Genomic DNA, 19735 nt, shown 5'->3' with positions numbered 1-19735 from the left:
TGAGAGTGGTACACCTAGGATGCCTAGGAATGGCATTAGCATGGATGTGAAACTGCAAGAGATATGACGTTCGGAAGCTGGTGAGCACCAGGTTGATGTTGGTGCCTCTTTAAAATTGGCTACATCGACGATCAGAACAATTATATAAAAAAATGCAGCCAAGATAAAAGCTTCTGCAATGATGACCTCAAAGTTATCAGTAACGAAGGTGACTCATTCAATGAGCCATTTGCTTGAAAAAATGGAAAATAAGACTAAATATATGGGTGGATGACCAACCACAATGAAACATGCCTCCTGCCAAACAGCCAATCTTCTATCCATGTTAGTATCTTTCCTGTAATACCATGCACTCTTGTTAAAGCAGCCTTATGTGCAGCAGCATGTCGAAGACCTGCTGAAAGTCCAAGTAAGCAGCATCCACTGGCTCTCCTTTATCTATCCTGACTGTTATTTCCTCAAAGAATTCCAAAAGATTTGAAAGGAAATACTTTTCCTTAAGGAAACCATGCTGACCTTGTCTTACTTTATCCTGCACCTCCAAGTACCCTGAAACCTAATCCTTAATAATGGACTCCAACATCTTCCCAACCACTTAAGTTAGGCTAACTGGCCTATAATTTCAAATCTTTTGCCTCTCTCGCTTCTTAAAGAATAGAGTGACATTTGCAATTTTTCAGTCCTCCAGAACCATTCTAGAATCTAATGATTCTTGAAAGATCATTACTAATGCCTCCACAATCTCTTCAGTTACCTCTGTCAGAACCCTGGTGTGTAGCCCACCTAGTCCAAGTGAATTATCTATATTCAGACCTTCAGCTTCCCAAGCACCTTCTTAGTAATACATACAAAATGCTGGAGGAACTCAGCAGGCCAGGAAGCTTCTAATGAAAAGAGTCCACAGTTGATGTTTCGGACCAAGACCCTTTATCAGGACTTCTTCGAACTAGCAGCTACACTCACTTCTGCTCCCTGACACTTTCACAATTTCTGGCATGCTACTAGCATCTTCCACAGTGAAGACAGACACAAAATAATTAAGTTTGTCCACTATTTCTTTGATCCCCATTACTACCTTTCCAGCGTCAAAGGAGGTGAACCTTTTTGAGAGTGTGTGCCTAAATTGGCGATAATCTAAAAAAAATTCTTGTGTGTCATGGTAATTTTAAACAGAGATTACCATTGATTATTGAATTAGTAATTAGTAACAATAATTATGGACTTTTTTTTAAGGAAAAAGGACGTCTTTTTCTTTATTTATGTATATTCATTGTTTTATTGAAGTATTTCAGAGACAAATTGAAATAAACAAATCATTTTAGAAAACCTGTTCAAAATTATTAATGTTAATATTTTAAAAAGCAATTGAAAAATAACATCATTTGTAAATAGTATTGTTTTTGTACCTCATATATAACATAAGAAATGCAAATGTGAAACTATAAGCTTTGGTGCATATTCATTAAAGATCAAGGAAAGTTAAATAAATACAATTTATTCTCAGTGAGACTTTTGTTGCTGCACTAATTATGACAAATATTTTATATCCAGCTTGTATCTGGTTCTTTTGAGAGCTATGCATATAGAACAAGTTTCATCAGTAAACCTTCTCCTATAATTAGACCTGACCAAGTTCACCACTGAAAACAATGACTAACATGAATATGGGGCAGCCCTGCATGCCGTATGCCAACAAAACTTTCGTACGTATCATCTTTGGCATGCACGCCATAGGTTTGCCTCTCCTGTGTGCAATAAGCAGGCGAAGGGTCTCGGCCTGAAACATCGACTGCACCTCTTCCTACAGATGCTGCCTGGCCTCCTGCGTTCACCAGCAACTTTGATGTGTGTTGCTTGAATTAATCCAGCATCTGCAGAATTCCTGTTGTTTGCGTTTGAAAAATTACAAGGTTTTGTCTGAGGGCAGAGGGTGGGCGGGAGAAGATATTTGCTTTATTAGCCCAGCCACTTCACCCGGACCACCACAAGAAGCTCAGGTCACTCATTCAGGAGAGACTCTCCCAGTTAGCCAGGGGAGAATACATTTGAATTTCCATTGCATGCTCATGCCAGTTGGAAGATTTTGCTTGGAATTATGGAAGAGATCCCCATGAGATCCAGCTAGCAATCGTGCTACAGGAATTAAGTAGGTCAGCTACACCATTCCTGTAGTTGGAGAAATCTCTGGCCCCGTCCTAGAGTATTAACTATTTCAGGGTGCATTGCACTGCCTATTTACTGCGGTCATGTGTTCCTATGTGCATGTGCACACACAAATCTGCGTGTGTGTGTGCATGTGCGTGCACGCACATACGTGCTACAGTATAACTGCTCTACATTCCACCCCTCTACTCCATACCACTAAATTTGATTCCATCCTGTAACCAATACCTGGTATCTGTTATAAATAAACACCCAAAAACCTTGATTATATTCTTGCTAACTTGCTCCATCCTCACCCTCTCCATTAGATTCGAGCCTGTAACTCATTCCTAGGTGCCTGTCACTCTCTGTATAAAACCATTGGTCCCCCTCACAGCTGTAAGAATCATTCTAAAGCTTGCTTTGTTGTTTAAATGTCTCTTTATCTCCGTCTTGCAATCAGTAAGGTCCAATCAGCACCTTTGCAATTGTGTGGAGGGAAGCAATAATATTCCAACCCATTCTAACATTCTCTGGCTTTACCACATGGATGGACTGAGACATTAAGATCCCATCTTTTGTATCTCAGCCTGGTTCCAAACTGACTGAACTTGGCTTGACTCAGCTATTCTGGAAGGATAGGTCGAGGTTTTAAACCTAGTGCAAATTCCTGGTACTCCACATCCTCTCTCTTTCTGGGCACGAAACAGAAAATAAAGAAATAAAGAAGTTACACTTTTACAAATCACTGGTTAGCCCTCAGTTGGAATTTTGACTGGATACTTTAGGAAACGTGGTGAAGGTGTGGAGAGATTTATGGGAGCAGTTCCAGTGATGAATTACAGGCAACGTGGAAACTGGAGCAGTGATTATTCCCCTTGGAGCTGGGAAGGTTAAGAGAATATTCAGCAGACATGCTTAAGAGTGGTTTCATTGAGTAAGTAAGCGAATGATTCCAGTGGTCCAGGTTTATGATAATCAGTTGGCAAATGCAAGAAAGTGAGAGTGGAGAATTTGCTCCTGAACATCAATATATTAAAAATAAGGGATCAGATATACACTCTGCCACTGAATTAGATGATGGCTGATCTTATCTTGGCCTCAACTTCAGCTTTCCACCTGTTCTTCATTACCCTTGATTTCCCCATACTCCAAATATTTACCCAACTTATCTTCTATATGCCTTGCATTAACAGCTGTCTCCTGTGAGGAATTCCGAAGATTCACTACTCTATGACAGCAGAAATTCTACCCCATCTCTTTCTAACGTGGAATGCTCCCCAGATTGAGACCGTGGCCCTTTTAGATTCTCCTAAGTAGCGGAACATCTTGGTATCTATCAAGCTGGCCCTTTCAGAGCACTCCAGAACACACCTTCTGGAACAGTACAGGTGCAAACTGCTCAATTGATCCTCATAGGACAACTTCTTTATCCCAAGACATGACCTTGTGAAACTTCTCTGAACTGCCTCCAAAGCAAGTACATCCCTCCTTAAGGATAGTTAAATTGCTCTCAGAATTCCAGGTGTGGTATCACTGATGCCCCTCATAGCTGTAGCAGTACTCCCTACCTGTACAGTCAATTCCTATTGTAATTTAATCTATTACTATCCATAGCTTGTGCCACATATACAGCACATATATATAACTACTGTAGTAATTTTATGCGTTGCACTGTAATGCTGTCGTAAAACAAACATATTTCATCTGAGTGATGGACATAAAAATTGCTGGTGAAAGCAGCAGGCCAGGCAGCATCTCTAGGAAGAGGTACAGTCGATGCTTCGGGCCGAGACCCTTCGTCAGGACTAACTGAAAGAAGAGATAGTAAGAGATTTGAAAGTGGACGGGGGAGATCCAAGATGATAGGAGAAGACAGGAGGGGGAGGGATGGAGCTAAGAGCTGGAAAGTTGATTGGCAAAAGGGATATGAGAGGATCATGGGACGGGAGGCCTAGGGAGAAAGAAAGGGGGAGTTGGGAAGCCCAGAGGATGGGCAAGGAGTATAGTGAGAGGGACAAAGGGAGAAAAAGGAGAGAGAGAGAGAGAGAAAAAAGAATCAATCAATCAATCAATCAATCAATAAATAAATAAATAAATAACAGATAGGGTACGAAGGGGAGGTGGTCCCTCATCTGAGTGATGATAACCTGGTTCCGATATGGAATTCTTTTGTCAACTAAGAGTGGGAACAGGGACAGGGAGAGGGGAATCATGGTTGGGAAAAAGGGAAGGGAGAGGGAAGAGAGCAAAAAGCACCAGAGAGACATTCTATAATGATCAATAGACCAATTGTTTGGAATCAAATGACCTTGCCTGGTGTCTCAGGGCTGGGTGTGTCTTCACCTGCGCCACCCCTCTGCCCTGTAACTCCATCTCTGCCACCTGTCCCACACCCGTCATGCCGAGCTCTGCCCTCACCATTCCCAATATCCTTTGCTCCCATCAGATTTACAAACTCGCACTCCGCTCTACATTGACAAATACCGTACTGTACAAAAACCTCAGGAACACTAGCTATATATATGTGTGCCCAAGACTTTTGCTCAGTACTGTAGCAAAATAAAAAGCCTGATTTGTAAGGATGTGTTGATCAGACCTAATTTACCAAGGACTGGCAAAGTGAGTCAAGTCTCCTCCTTCTCTGCAGGAAGATTCCATGCTTGCTGATGTATATCAACCTTTTACAACACCACTATTGACCTTTGGAACAACTAGCTGACCCTCCAATCTTTACCAGCTTTTGCTTTAACCTCCCCCACTGCACCAGTGAGGAAGTTGTGGAGAGCATTGCAAGGTCTCAAAGCTTAGCAAGCATCTGTAAAAGCCAGGACTACTTTTGATTAGCAAGGGTGTTCGAGGTTATGAAGAGAAGGCAGGAGAATGCAGCTGAGAGTGAAAGTAAATCAGACAAGATCAAAAGACGGAACACACTGGATGGGCTAAATGGCCCAATTATTCTCCTATGTCTTCTGGTCTTAAGGATATGCATGAGGACAGAGGAAGATTATCTTAGTGGCCAAAGGCTGAAAATTGCTTCAAACCAGAGAGGTGTGGGTGAACCTCTGAATGGCAGGAGAAGGTCAGACCAACAGACTAATGGCGCATTGGTCTTTAGGTCAAGACGTCTAAAATACATGGGGGAGCCTGGGTGCTCTGCAAACAGTTCTGGGTCTATCACAGCTCAGGTAGGAGGCGTTGGCCTCAGAGGAACTACAGAGCACTGAGAATATTGCCATGGTTTCAAGGTTAATATGTGACAATATTGTGTAAAGGCAACTTTGTGTTCTTTCAATTCAAGAGTAGCGGTGGTCTTATTGGATGCTTAAGTGGATTAAACGGATGATTGGGTATGGATATATGCTCTCGCATGGGAGTCCTGGAACAAGGTGTCTTAAAAGAAAGGACATGGAGAGATGGCAGACTAGTATATTGGATCTATCTAACACTGAATGTGTACCATGTGCTGTGACACTGTTTTATCATCCCAGCTGTTACTTGGGCGTTGTTTACCATCTATAAAGGATGTTTGATTAGAGGCTCCATACTATTTGCTTCCCTTAATAAAAGTGGTACAGAGAGGAACCCTTGGGCATTGCAGTCAGGAAACACATCATCCCAAATGGAGAGGAATCTGGAATTCAGCCCCTAAAGTGCCTTGGATACTGGCATTAGGGTTCAAAACCAAGATCTATAAGACATTTATTGGATAGAAAGAACAAAGTGAAAGAGTGCAAGGCACAAGAGCAGCCATGCTCAGATTGGATAGTATCCTGGACAAGGGGCTGAATGGTCTCATTCTCTTCTTAAGCTGAAGGGGAATTAGAGATTGAGAGGAAAGAAATTAAAATATTACCTCAGAGAAAGGCAAGGTCTGAACATGGTAAAGATTATACTGCTGGATTTGATAATTAGGATTTTTGTTAAATTAATTATGAGGAGTCAATGAGTTGCCCCAGTGTCAACAAATGGAGTCTGTTTCTTTAACAGGGTAATTCTAATAGATAATTTACAGAAAGGTAAAGGAACATTATATTCAATAATCTTATTTATATTTCCTGCGGCACTCTTTAGTTCAAACAAAGATATTTTATATAAGGGTTTACATTGTCATGGAAATAGCAAGAGTTGCTTGTCCCCAGAGCTAACATATCACAGGAACCCAGGGAACCATTTTACAGGACATCCCATCAATAACAGCCCTTCCATCTGCTGCAACGGGCCCAAAGTCAGGGTCAGAGGTCAGGTGAACAGAGCATCAATCCTTGGTCAATAGCCTCTCGGCACCTCCTCTTGAACCCAGCTGATCATTGTGTGGTGTGTGTGTGGAGGGAGGGATTGGCTGGCAATGAGGGGCGACGGGGAAAGAAATCAGATGTAGTTTCAATAATTACAGGACTAGTAATGTTCTCTCAGCATTAAAGCACCACATACACATAACCTGCTATAAACAAGTGCACCATTAATAAGAAGAGGCACTAATACAGTATGGACTACAGGGGAAGAATTGGGCCATTCAGTCCCTCAGTCCTATTGCCCCTATGTTATTAACTGATACACAATTCAGCTCTAGTTGCCCACTCTAGGTACATGTGCCCTGAAACTCTCACCACCAGAAAGAAATTGACTTTGGAAGGTCTCATTGACCTTCGGTGTCCACACCTTTCAGGGGACCGAGTTCTGGCTTCTCACTGCCCTTTGCACGAAGAAGAGCTTCCTCACCTAGATGTTGCCCAACTTGCTGAGTTCCTCCAGCATATTGTGTGTTTTGCTCGAGATTTCCAGCAACTACAGAATCTGTCGGTGTTTATGATTTGCTGCTCCACTCAGAAGTTTCTTCGAGGAATGCCTATCCTGAAGAAGTTTAAATCTTCTCTTCGATGGGGTTCTGTGAGACCCTCTCTCACTGCTCCCCATTCTGTGATCTCTACTGTTCTCCAACTTTTTGACCATATGCACCAATCACATGGCAGCTTGTACTCCTTCCACACCCCCACTTCTGCCCCCTTCCTTTCTAGTAATGATGAAGCATCTTGGCCTGTAACATCAACTACTTATTCCTGACTGTGTGTCACTCTGGAATGAACTGGCTTGAACTTTATTATTACTGTGTCTAAGTCCCATCTCACACAGTGAAGAGGAAACATCTTCTCTCCATCACCCTTCAACTACACCTCAGTAACTATTATTTTGTGAATCCCAGTAGGACTCACATCGACAGTGATGAAATGCTTTGAGAGGTTGGTCGTGACTAGACGGAACTCCTGCCTCAGCAAGGACCTGGACCCATTGCAATTTGCCTATCACCACAGTAGGTCAATAGCAGATGCAATCTCAATGGCTCTCCACACAGCTTTAGACCACCTGGACAACACAAACATCTATGTCAGGACATCTATGTTCATCGACTATAGCTCAACATTTAATACCATCATTCCCACAATGCTGATTAAGAAGTTGCAGAACCTGGGCCTCTGTACCTCCCTCTGCAATTGGATCCTTGACTTCCTAACCGGAATTCCACAATGTGTGCGGATTGGTGATAACATATCCTCCTCGCTGATGAACAACATTGGTGCACCTCAGGGGTGTGTGCTTAGCCCACTGCTCTACTCTCCGTATACACATGACTGTGTGGCTGGGCATAGCTCAAATACCAGCTATAAATTTGCTGAAGATACAACCATTGTTGGTAGGATCTCAGGTAGTGAAGAGAGAGCATACAGGAGTGAGATATGCCAACTAGTGGAATGGTTCTGCAGCAACAACCTGGCACTCAATGTCAGTAAAACGAAAGAGCTGATTGTGGATTTCAGGAAGTGTAAGACGAAGGAACACATACCAATCCTCATAGAGGGATCAGAAGTGGAGAGAGTGAGCAGTTTCAAGTTCTTGGGTGTCGAGATCACTGAGGATCTAACCTGGTCCAACATATCCATGTAGTTATAAAGAAGGCAAGACAGCAGCTATACTTCATTAGGAGTTTGAAGAGGTTTGGAATGAATACACTCAAAAACTTCTATAGATGTACCATGGAGAGCATTCTGACAGGCTGCATCACTGTCTGGTATCGGGGGGCGGGAGGCTACGGCACAGGACCGAAAGAAGCTGCAGAGGGTTGTAAATCTAGTCGGCTCCATCTTGGGTTCTAGACTACGAAGTACCCAGGGCATCTTCGGGGAGTGGTGTCTCAGAAAGGCAGTGTCCATTATTAAGGACCCCATCACCCAGGGCATGCCCTTTTCTCACTGTTACTATCAGGTTGGAGGTGCAGAAGCCTGAAGGCACACACTCAGTGATTCAGGAACAGCTTCTTCCCCTCTGCCATCCGATTCCTAAATGGACATGGAACCCTTGGATGCTACCTTACTTTTTTTAATATACCATATTTCAGTTTTTTGCACTTTTTAAATCTATTCATTATTTGTATACTGTAATTTACTTATTATTATATTTTTATTATTTTTTTTCCTCTTCTATATTATGTATTGCATTGAACAGTTGCTGCTAAGTTAACAAATTTCACGTCACATGCCGGTGATAATAAACCGGATTCTGATTCTGATTCAGAATCCAAGGACCATCATGGCAATCCCCCTCATAACTTAATGCTCTTAGCCTTCTGGAATCATTGAGCAGTCCCTGGCCGGTCTCTCCTCCGGTTATATCCACACTTAATGCAAATAGAGTCTGACCAATGCTTTCTTCATCAGCCCCTGTGCTTGTTTGACCTCCTTTAATGAGGTCAGGAAGTTCATAAAGTGATGAATCTTCTGGACACGTGAAACCAACTAAACCTCTAGATGGTGACATGAAGCATTTCTGGAGCATCACATCTAAAACATTTAAAATTACAGGCAGGAGTAGACAACCAGTTGCAACGTTTCAGTGCAATACTGGCTGGAGGAGCTGTCTCTGGGATGAGACAAGATGCTTAGAAGGATCCACAGCACTAAATCTCAGAAGGGCAGATGGATTCTTCTCGTTTCCTGAACCGGCAACCTCTCAAATTAGACAGTCAGAACAGACCACCTTGTTACTACTGGAAAGGTTGCTTGTAGGAATTTCCTGGACACACACTGGCTTTGATATTTCCTATATTACAGCAGTAACCACCCTTCTGAAGCACTTCATTAGCTACAAAGCAATTCTGGATGTTCTGAGGGAGCAAAGGTGTTATAACAATGTAAAATCCCTTTCTTTCACTGGCACAAACTTGACCCTGAATAACTTCACCCCAGCCACCAACACCACGTTATGGTGCCCTTGGAGATAAGCGTCAATGGGTTGAGAACATTGGCACACAGGACATTTATTCAAGTCTCAGACAGGGGCATCTCACAAGCTGAGAAGTGACTGGTTTGTTCTTTGGACTATTATGTATCTGACATAAAGTTCCTTCAATTTTTATGTATCATTACAGACAACTGAGTGATTTATGAACCTGGAAGCATCAACTCTACTGGGAGTCAGTGTCTGTGGGACTTGTACCCCAGTGAAAGTCAAGAGTCTGTGGGACCAGAACTTCAGTCAGTGCCAGTGAGTCCTGTTCCCCCAGAGGCAATCATTGTCAATAGAATCATTCCCCCATTAGGAGTCAATGTCCATGGGACCTGGAGTCTGCTAGGAGCCAGTGTCCTTGTGACCCATCCCCCAGTAGGAGCCAGCACCCATGGGACCTGGACTCCAGTGGGAGCCAGTACCCATGGACCTGGACCCCAATGGGAGCTAGTGTCTGTGGAACCTGAACCCCAGTGGAAGCTAGTGTCTGTGGTACCTGTCCCCCAGTGGGAGCCATGGTTTTTGGAACCCATCCCCCAGTGTGAGCCAATGTCTATGGGAGCTGTACCACCAGTAGGCGTCAAGTCTGTGCGCCCTTCTCCCCCAGTGAGAATCGGTGTCCATGCTACCCACACCACAAGGAACGTCAAGTGTGTTGGGGCTATAACCCAATGATGGAGAATGTCTATTTGACCCACACCCAGTGAGAGTCACCATCTGTGGATCCACACCCCAGTGAGTATAAGTAACAGTGGGCTCAATGTCCTAGTGGGATCCCATATCCCAGGAGGTGTAAGTGGCCGCAGGACCCACAAGAAGAGAATATTCAGCAGTTCCCAGAAGAGCTGGAGAAACCGTAATCAAAGGTGAAAGAAGAAAAGTTGTCAGCGCTGCTATTCATACCTGTCATCCCTTGAGCCAGCACTGACATACAAGTTTACAGTTTGCTTCAAGTCAATATGCACCAGAGAATATAGAAGATAACTGCACCAACAACTTGCTTTTGTGTAGCGCCTTTAAACAGACTAAAACATTGCAACACGTTGTATAGAAACTATAACGATTAAGAGTCTCATAAACTGATAATAGAAGGAGAGCACACTTCATCAGTGAGAATAAAATTGAGTACTTACACTATGAACAAACCAAATGGAAAGTAATTGTCCCTGTTGGTTATACCACATGGCAAACAGTGACAATACATACAGACCTCAATTACAATCAAAAGGCTGAGAAAATCAGACTGTAAATGCAATCTATTTTCCAAATGCAACAAAACTTGTCATTAAGAAGTCACCATTTAAACCAGTGGTTCCCAAAATGGGCGATATCCCCCCACCCCCACAGGGCGGTGGGAGTTTCTTAGGGGGCAATAAAGGTAAAGGGGTAGTGGCTGGAGCCTCAGTAGCAAGGGGGGCAGCTGAGGGATTACAGGCATAATTTAAGAAATGAATTACTTATTATAAGCATTTGATCCTCAGTGCCTTATAATTGATTACAATGATCACATAATCACCTCATCTCTTGCTAAGCCACTGTTCTCATAGACTTTGCTCTAAGAGCATTATAGTTGTTGAAAAGCAATGCATCATTTCTTTATTTGGCATATCATGAGAAATCTGGACCCAGCCCGGGCATCATTACTGCAGTGCAGTGTTAGCTTGTATGCGTCCCACAGTCTGATTATGCAGTGACGCAATTCCTGTGAGTTAGATTACGGTGTTCAATGGGGTAAAGTTCGGAATCCACCCTTTTGCATGGTTTCGACTGCCTCTCTCTAGCCCCACAGCCCAAACATGGCATCACGGCCCCACTTCATGCACCTTCATCCAGAGTCAGGTTCTGCCTGAGCAAAGATGATGCCATAACTTTCCCCTTTACTGAGGTCAGGCCTAAACAATAGCTGATTGACCGTAGTCATTAATCTATATCAAAAATGGCAGAAGCAGACCAAACAAAAGAGAAATGTAGACAGTATAATGTGAAGTATCTGAAATATGAATTTATACCAGCACCAAGCAAACAACAGCAGCTAATGTGTCTGTTGTATGAAAAAGTTTTGTCAAATGAGGCAATGAAACTGTCCAGGCTCCTTGAACATTTGAAGGGAATAAGTTCTGATAAAGCAGGCACAGACTTGGCTTATTTTCTGTCACTTTGTGAAAACTTTCAGAAACTGAAAACACTTCAAAACATCTTTGCCAGCACTTCACAACAGATTGTGTATTTCATACAACATTTCATTGCTAATTGCTAAATCTGGAAAGCCCCGTACAATTTTGGAGTAGAACTGATTCTGCCAGCAGTAAGGGTGGTTCTGATTACAGTTTTACATAAGTTACCAGACCAAATAATTGAAGTGATTCCATATAACCACATAACACTCAGCGACAACTCTGTTCAAAGATGAGTAGATGAAATGTCCGAGAACATCCAAGCCACATTTTGCAATATACTCGGGGGTACAGAATTTGCTCTGCAGTTGGATGAATCAACTTTGCCAGGCAACAGATATTTGCTTCTTGATTATTTTTGCTTCATAAAAGATGGAAGCATGGTTTAAGACTTGTTATTTGCAAGGGGGCTAGAAAGCGGGAGTCAATATTGAGCAGTTTTTCAAAGAGAAGGACATTCCACTCACTAACACTCTTGGAGCACCATCATTGACAGCACACAACTCTGGAGTTATTAATTTCTTCTAAAAATGTTGTACTTAATGTATTTACTATTCACTGTGTAATTCACAGACAACATCTTGTTGCAAAAAACCTAAGCGATCGGCTGCACAAACATTAAATATTTTTATCACAGCGGCAAATAAAATCAAGCCCCATGCTCTCAATTCTAGACTATTTTGAGAGATTTGTATAAAAAAATGATAAACAGTTTGAACACTTGCTGTTGCACACAGAAGTCAGATGGCTCTCTAAAGGAAACTGCCTGAGATGCTTTTATGTGTTTTTGACACTGCGATAAAATTCTTTGAAGACTCAAAAGCTTCATTCTGCAATCAACTCAAGAATATTAGTTATGATATTTTGTCAGAATTATTCACAAAGTTTAATGAAATCAATCTTCAATTGCAAAGAAATGATGTGCATCTTATCAAAGTCAGATCAGTCGTCTCCACATTTCTGTCCAAGTTAACCCTATTTAAGTGCAATTTTGGCCGTCGCGACCTTTTCCAATTTCTGAGCCACTCTGAGTTGGAAGAGAAAGAAAGAATATCAGATGATGATCTTCAAATTTACTGAGCCCACCTGGGTGAGCTGCATAAAGACATGTCAGAGAGATTTCAGGATCTTCTCTTGATCCAAATTCTAGATTGGGTAATAAATCCATTCCTGGACACTTGTCATGAGGAATTAACAGGAAGGATGGAGGAAGAACTGATTTCACTGTGAAATGACTGTGCTGAAGCTGAGGTTCAAAACATCATATCAAGACTTTTGACTGCAGAAAGAAATCTCTGAACTGTGGAAAAAGGTCAAGATGTTCTTCATTGCCTTTCCAATATCATATTTAGTGGAGCCCGGTTTCAGTGCAGTTGTCCAACTTCTTTCAAAGCGTGAAACAGACTGCAAATTACTGAGCGCAGATATCCGAGATTCCTCCTGAGTGACAATCAGCCAGATGTTGAGGAGCTGGTGTCACTGCACCAAGCCCATCCATCTCATTGAAAGGTGACAAAGCTTTGAAGTAGTGAATAGTTGGACTACTCATGTAGTCCCTAAAATTGTTGAAAATTATCTTTGCTGAAATTAAATAAAGAAATAACTTCATTCGTAGCTTTAAATAGGTCTGATTAATTTTTGCAATTATTTGTCACTGCTTTGAATTCGCAGTTCCTATTTTCTTTCAGAGCGCATCATTAATCAAAAATTCTTTATAGTTATTAATGTAATGGCTGGAAAGGGAGAGGGGGGCACTGGGGATGTAGTTTGAAAGCCAAAGAGGCGGTAACCCAAAAAAGTTTGGAAACCACTGGTTTAAACCAGCCCTCCTCCCCAAATGGTAAATTCGAAAAATTATAACAGTTAATAATTATAATACCTGGAAATGATCACAAGTTTAATTAAACCACTTAAGTGAAGAGCAAAATTTACAATATTCTGATGAAGACTAATTCAGGCACAATCCAATTCTGATTAAGGTCCATCTTCCCTTTAACATGAATGGAGCCACGGTCACAGGTGGCCCTACATCAGCACATTGACATAAAGGGCACGACACCTACAGCAAACCGAGAGAGAAACGACACACAGACACATGCACATCCACACTAACACGCACACAGGCACACAGTCAGACACACATGCACAGAGAGATACAGAGAAACACGCACACACAGTCTTTCCTGCCAGCAATGATATTTTCCTCCAACAAGACAGAGAACCTCTTTCCATAATGAATAAAATTAGCATAAAACTCACATAATCGTGAAAGGCTTTGGCTTCACTGGAGTGTTCACAGGTTTCCCGTCTGTCAGGAGCAGCACAATACAGATCCCAAAACACACTAGAGAGGGGAGACAAGACCATCATTAAATTCTCCCATTTATCTTGCTCTCTTAGCTCATATCGTCACATATTTGATAAAATTGACAAACAGGGAACGAGCTGAATATCATGTTCCCCACAAATCTCACATCCCACTGGTTTCCACAGGGAAGACAATGGGCCCTTGGTTCTCAAACAACCCTGGTCCTCAATCCCAATCTCAATTCCCATCCAAATCCATGGGCTCTGGTGTTTAATCAAAATCCAACTGCTGATAAGGAGGGTATAGTGGAATCTGATTCTGATCTCAGATTCCAACCCCTGTCCTGGAACTGCAGAAGCCACTGCCTGTCAGTTCAAATCCCAGCCTGGTAATCTGTCCCAGGATCATGCAGTCTGGTTCCATCCAGACTCCCACAGCCCACAGTGTTCAGGACCACTTACAACAAGGATCCTGTTATCATGAGACATAGGAGCAGAATTAGGCCATTCGGCCCAACGACTCTGCTCCACAATTCGATCATTGGTGATTATTTTCCTTCTCAGCCCCATTCTCATGTCTTCTTCCCATAACCTTTGACATCCTTACTCATCAGGAACCTACCAACCTCTGCTTTAAATATATCCAATGACTGGACCTCCACAGCCGTCCATGGTAGTGGATCGCACAGATTCACCACCCTCTGGCTAAAGAAATTCTTCCTAAACGGAGGAATTCTAAAAAGATGTCCTTCTATTCTGAGTCTGTGCCCTCTTAATCCTACACTCTCCCACTATTGGAAACATCCTCTCCATATCTAGCAACATACATCAAAGTTGCTGGTGAACGCAGCAGGCCAAGCAGCATCTATAGGAAGAGGTGCAGTCGACGTTTCAGGCCGAGACCCTTCGTCAGGACTAACTGAAGGAAGAGTGAGTAAGGGATTTGAAAGCTGGAGGGGGAGGGGGAGATGCAAAATGATAGGAGAAGACAGGAGGGGAGGGATAGAGCCGAGAGTTGGACAGGTGATAGGCAAAAGGGGATACGAGAGGATCATGGGACAGGAGGTCCGGGAAGAAAGACAAGGGGGGGGTGACCCAGAGGATGGGCAAGAGGTATATTCAGAGGGACAGAGGGAGAAAAAGGAGAGTGAGAGAAAGAATGTGTGCATAAAAATGAGTAACAGATGGGGTACGAGGGGGAGGTGGGGCCTTAGCGGAAGTTAGAGAAGTCGATGTTCATGCCATCAGGTTGGAGGCTACCCAGATGGAATATAAGGTGTTGTTCCTCCAACCTGAGTGTGGCTTCATCTTTATGGTAGAGGAGGCCGTGGATAGACATGTCAGAATGGGAATGGGATGTGGAATTAAAATGTGTGGCCACTGGGAGATCCTGCTTTCTCTGGCGGACAGAGCGTAGATGTTCAGCAAAGCGGTCTCCCAGTCTGCGTCGGGTCTCACTAATATATAAAAGGCCACATCGGGAGCACCGGACACAGTATATCACCCCAGTCGACTCACAGGTGAAGTGATGCCTCACCTGGAAGGACTGTTTGGGGCCCTGAATGGTGGTAAGGGAGGAAGTGTAAGGGCATGTGTAGCACTTGTTCCGCTTACACGGATAAGCCATGTCTACTCTATCTATATTCAGTGAGTTTCAATGAGACTCCTCACCCCCCATTCTTCTAAATTGCAGTGAATACAAGTCCTGAGCCATTAAATACCCCTCATACATTAACCCTTTCATTCCCAGTATCATTCTCGTAATGCTCCTCTGGACCCTCTCCAATGCCAGCACATCCTTTCTTGGATACGGGGCACAAAACTGTTGGCTACACTCCGGCTATGCTCTGACCATTGCCTTATAAAGCCTCACAGCACTCCACCGTTCCATGGACCACTTCCCCACTCAGCATGGCCATGAACCCACTGGCTGAGAGCAAGACAGGGCCTAACTGGAACAGTTACCCGAACGTTGGCCCAGGTCGACTTTATGTAGCCCAGGATAAAAGGACAAAACCTCTGACCAGTCACACTATGATGAGAAACTTCGGGCAAGGCAGAGGGACTGGAGAAGCTGGGGTTATTCTCCCTGGAGTAGGGGAACCTAAAGGTATTTTTCAAAACCACCGAGGATTTTAACGTAATGAGAAGTGACTGTTTCCGCTGGCAGAAGATCAGTAAATACAGGAGATAGAGTGAAGGTGAACGGCAAAAGAACCACTGGAGGATGAAAACATTTTAACATGGTGAGCTGCTTTGAAAGGGAATGGGTTTCCTGAGGCGAGTGGAAGAAATTTAACAAAAAAAAAATGACCTGGATGATTAGAATCCTAAGATGACACATGCGAAAAGCCATTCAGCCCAGCATACCGATGTCAGCTCTTTGAAAGCACTCCAGTTAATTCCATATGAGCTCAGCAATTACTGTCCCCTCAGATGTTTGGGGGGAGGTGATGGGGCGCAGGCTGGGAGAGGTGGCAAGACTAACTGGGCAAACTTTGCTCTGTCTTTACCTTCCTCACCTCTCTTAAAGGCACCGCCTCTAGTTGTAAGAAGTTGCCCTGGTTTGATACCAGCCAGAAGGAGTGGGATATTTGTCTGTGTTGGCACCTTTGCCAACCTTGCCCTTCCCCAGTGGGCATATGAATCCAGGAAGAGAATGGGGAGAGGAGGAGGGGTGGTGCGGTGGGTTTTGGGGAGGCAGGGGATAGTAGGGGCAGAGGGAAGTTGAAGGGCGGAGAGTGGAAGTGGGGGGGAGATGGAAGGGGAGGGGGGAAAGGGGAAGTGAGATGGATTGTGGGGAAGGGGGGCACAGCAAATGTCTTCCTCACCATCTAGAACCCAGGCTGAGTTTCAAGCCTGCCTAAGGGTGTTGTGGGGAGGAGGAAGCTCGATTAAGACTAATCACTGTCCTACTTCCCTGGAATATAGGTTACTGAATGATGAACCTGACTGAGGTATATAAGATCATGAAAGCATAGAGAGGGTGAAAGCACATAGTCTTTTTCCCAGAGAGGAGGAACTGAGAGCAAGAAGGCTTAACATCAGAGGCAAGTGAATTAAAAGGAACATTGAGACAGCTTCTTCACACAAAGAGTGTTGCGTATTTGGAATGAGCTGGCAGAAATTGTGGCTCATTAGCAACACTTAAAAACCAAACCATCTAGATATGTAAGCAGCACACACAAAATGCTGGTGGAACGCAGCAGGTCAGGCAGCATCTATGGGAAGAGGTACAGTCGATGTTTCGGGCCCAAAACGTCAACTGTACCTCTTCCAATAGATGCCGCCTGACCTGCTGTGTTCCACCAGCACTTTGTGCGTGCTGGTTGAACTTCCAGCATCTGCAGATTTCCTCGTGTTTGCATCTAGGTATGTACATGGACCGGGGGAGGTTTACGGGGGTTATGCATCAAATGCTGGCCAATTGGACAACACAGTGGGCAAGGATGAGCTGGACTTCCACGCTGTAAGATTCTATGACTGTCCCAGTTGGATACCTTGTACCGGCTTGGGGGTGGAGTCTGGGATCCCAGCACGATCAGCACCCCACAGCACAGTGAACTGAGGTCTGGAGCCTTCACTAGTGGCTGCAGCTCAGTGGTGTCCTGCTCTGTAGCTGATGTGCAAGGACCACAACTTTGATAAATGTTCTGGAGAGCCCAGGCAATGCCAGTGAGTCTGAGATTGTGATTGGAGAGATAAGGCAATGGAAAGTGAAGGGGTGGGGGGGGTGGAGATCCATAGAGAGATTGGGAGGGAAGGGGAGGAGTGGGAGAGGTGAGGAAGAGAATGCAATGAGGAGAGAGGTGTGGACATTGAGGAGAAGGTGGGGGGAGGTGTGAGAGAAAGGGAAGAAGTGAGGAGGGCAGGAAGTGAAATAGGAGAAGGGCAAAGATGAGGGGAGCTGAGGTAAAGGGGGAAAAGAATGACAGAGAAAAAAGGAGGGTTTGAATGAATGAGGGGAGAGGAGGGACAGTGGGGAGGGAGTTGTGGAGACAAGAATAGATAGGGGAGGGGAGGGCCAAAGGCAAGCTGGAGGGCGCAAGAGCAAAAGTGAGGGAGGGGAGGGTGAGGGAGAACGGGGGAGGGGGGAGAGGGAAGGGGGAAGCGGGGTGGAGTGGAGGGGAGCAGCAAGTAAACAACCAGGATACAGAGGTGAGGAGCGCCCTCCTCACCATCTGGAAACAGGCTGCCTTTGTTTGAGGAGCCGATCTTCTGCAAAATCGGAAAACACTTTCCAATAAAACTATACCAATGAAACTAAAACTTACCACCACCAGGAGTGGAGGAAGCCGGGAGGCTCTCCCAGAGTAATATTCTTTTCCCAGCGGATCTGAAAATAAGGAAGAAGGAAGGAAATCAGGAAAACTGCAAAGAGTCATAAACAATAATGCTAAATTTCAACCTTAGAACACGGGAGAGTGGGTTCACCTCTGAGAGGAAAGTCTGTGCAGATTTCTGTGCCCCAATATGGAGCAGATACTCGTATACATACAACGCCAACCTACAGAGAGAGAGAGAGAGAGAGAGAGAACAAACGCGCCACATTAGAAGGAATTAACTTTTTCTTTGCAACAAGCACTTCTATTAAATGTAAATCACGCTTCGGAAAGAGAGATGCAAAACACAAACACACGCCAAATATTTACATACATTACAGGAACAAAACATTCCCGGGACTACGGAAAGATTCCCTTCCCGGGATAGGATGCTATGAAATTCCCACATGAAACTGAACGATGCTTTAATATATATGTATATATATAAAATGGGGAAATAAATCAGCATTGACCGGAATTAAACCGCATCGAGCGAGGTGTTTCTTCGCAACGCGTTATATTCCGCAATGTTGTAAAATTGAAATAATTAAAATGCAACGGAGAATAAATGTTTACATTTTAAATGGAAACTTTACAAGAAAATCCCTCCCTCCTCGTCCCCTACAGCATTCCCCGGGTAAATCCCGTTTCCGAAAAATTCCCTTCTCCTGAACAGCGCTTCCAGCGAGAGCCACAGATGTTCTCTCTCTTTTTCTCCTATTTCTCCTTCTGTCTCTCCCTCTTTCGCTGCCACTTACTTTTCCCTTGCCTGACCGTCCGAAGGAACCGCACATCCTTTCCCTTTGCTGTACATAGCCGCTGTCTGTCTCTTAAAGCTGAAACACACACCTGTCAAAGGAACCAGCGACTTGCCATCTCCATAGATACATCTGAGCAAAGCTCCCAGACCAATGGGCACGCACAGCCACATTCTGTGAAGGGCAACTTGAAACCGACTCGATCTGCAGGATTTCCAACTCTATATGTGAATGTTTTTTCTCCCTCTCTCTCCCTCGCTCTCTCTCTCGCATGCAGCGGATTGCCAGCTCCCTCTGTCGGGAGAAACGCTCCGCGCCGGCAGCCCGGGAGCAGGAAGTTCGTTCACTGGATTTGATAGCTCACTGAGGCCAACCACAGGACGGCGAGCCAGCCGAGGCTGGGTCAAAGAATAAACATTTCAGGAGAGATTTACAGGAGATGGAGTCGGGGGGATGCATGCAAGACCCCTCTCTCCACCAATAGGTTGAAATTAATAGGCGCTCTTGGAGAAGATCGTGGCGGGAGGGGGGTTCGGGGAGGAATTCTCTGTAAGATTCTGAGATCCAGAAGTGATTTGTTCGATAAGAGTGTGCAAGATTACGATTGATTTATTCAGGGTTAACAGAAAGAAGTTGCCCCCAAAGCGGATGGTTGAAGACCAGGGACATAGATTTAAGCAACACACATAAAAGTTCAGCAGGCCAGGCAGCATCTCTAGGAAGAGGTACAGTCGACGTTTCGGGCCGAGAC

At 44.1% G+C, this 19735-nt stretch overlaps 1 protein-coding gene across 4 annotated transcripts in view; it reads right to left on the bottom strand.

The window, feature by feature from the left end:
* ssbp4 (single stranded DNA binding protein 4) overlaps positions 1-19186 on the bottom strand; it is a 161744-nt gene extending 142558 nt beyond the window's left edge. For 2 of the 4 annotated variants that reach the window (XM_063032773.1, XM_063032776.1), the window contains exons 1-4: positions 18985-19106; positions 18339-18411; positions 18179-18240; positions 13857-13941 (exon numbers count right to left, since the gene is read on the bottom strand). In XM_063032773.1, the coding sequence (XP_062888843.1) occupies positions 13857-13941; positions 18179-18240; positions 18339-18411; positions 18985-19040 (276 nt within the window). In that variant the 5' untranslated portion in view covers positions 19041-19106. Of the gene's footprint in view, positions 1-13856; positions 13942-18178; positions 18241-18338; positions 18412-18984 lie in introns of all 4 variants that reach the window. The other 2 variants (XM_063032774.1, XM_063032777.1) reach the window with 2 other exon arrangements.
* Between the last annotated feature and the right edge of the window lie 549 nt (positions 19187-19735).

Source organism: Mobula hypostoma, chromosome 24, assembly GCF_963921235.1.
Source record: "Mobula hypostoma chromosome 24, sMobHyp1.1, whole genome shotgun sequence".
In the NCBI taxonomy this organism is placed as follows: domain Eukaryota; kingdom Metazoa; phylum Chordata; class Chondrichthyes; order Myliobatiformes; family Myliobatidae; genus Mobula; species Mobula hypostoma.
This window is presented reverse-complemented; position numbering and strand designations above follow the sequence as displayed.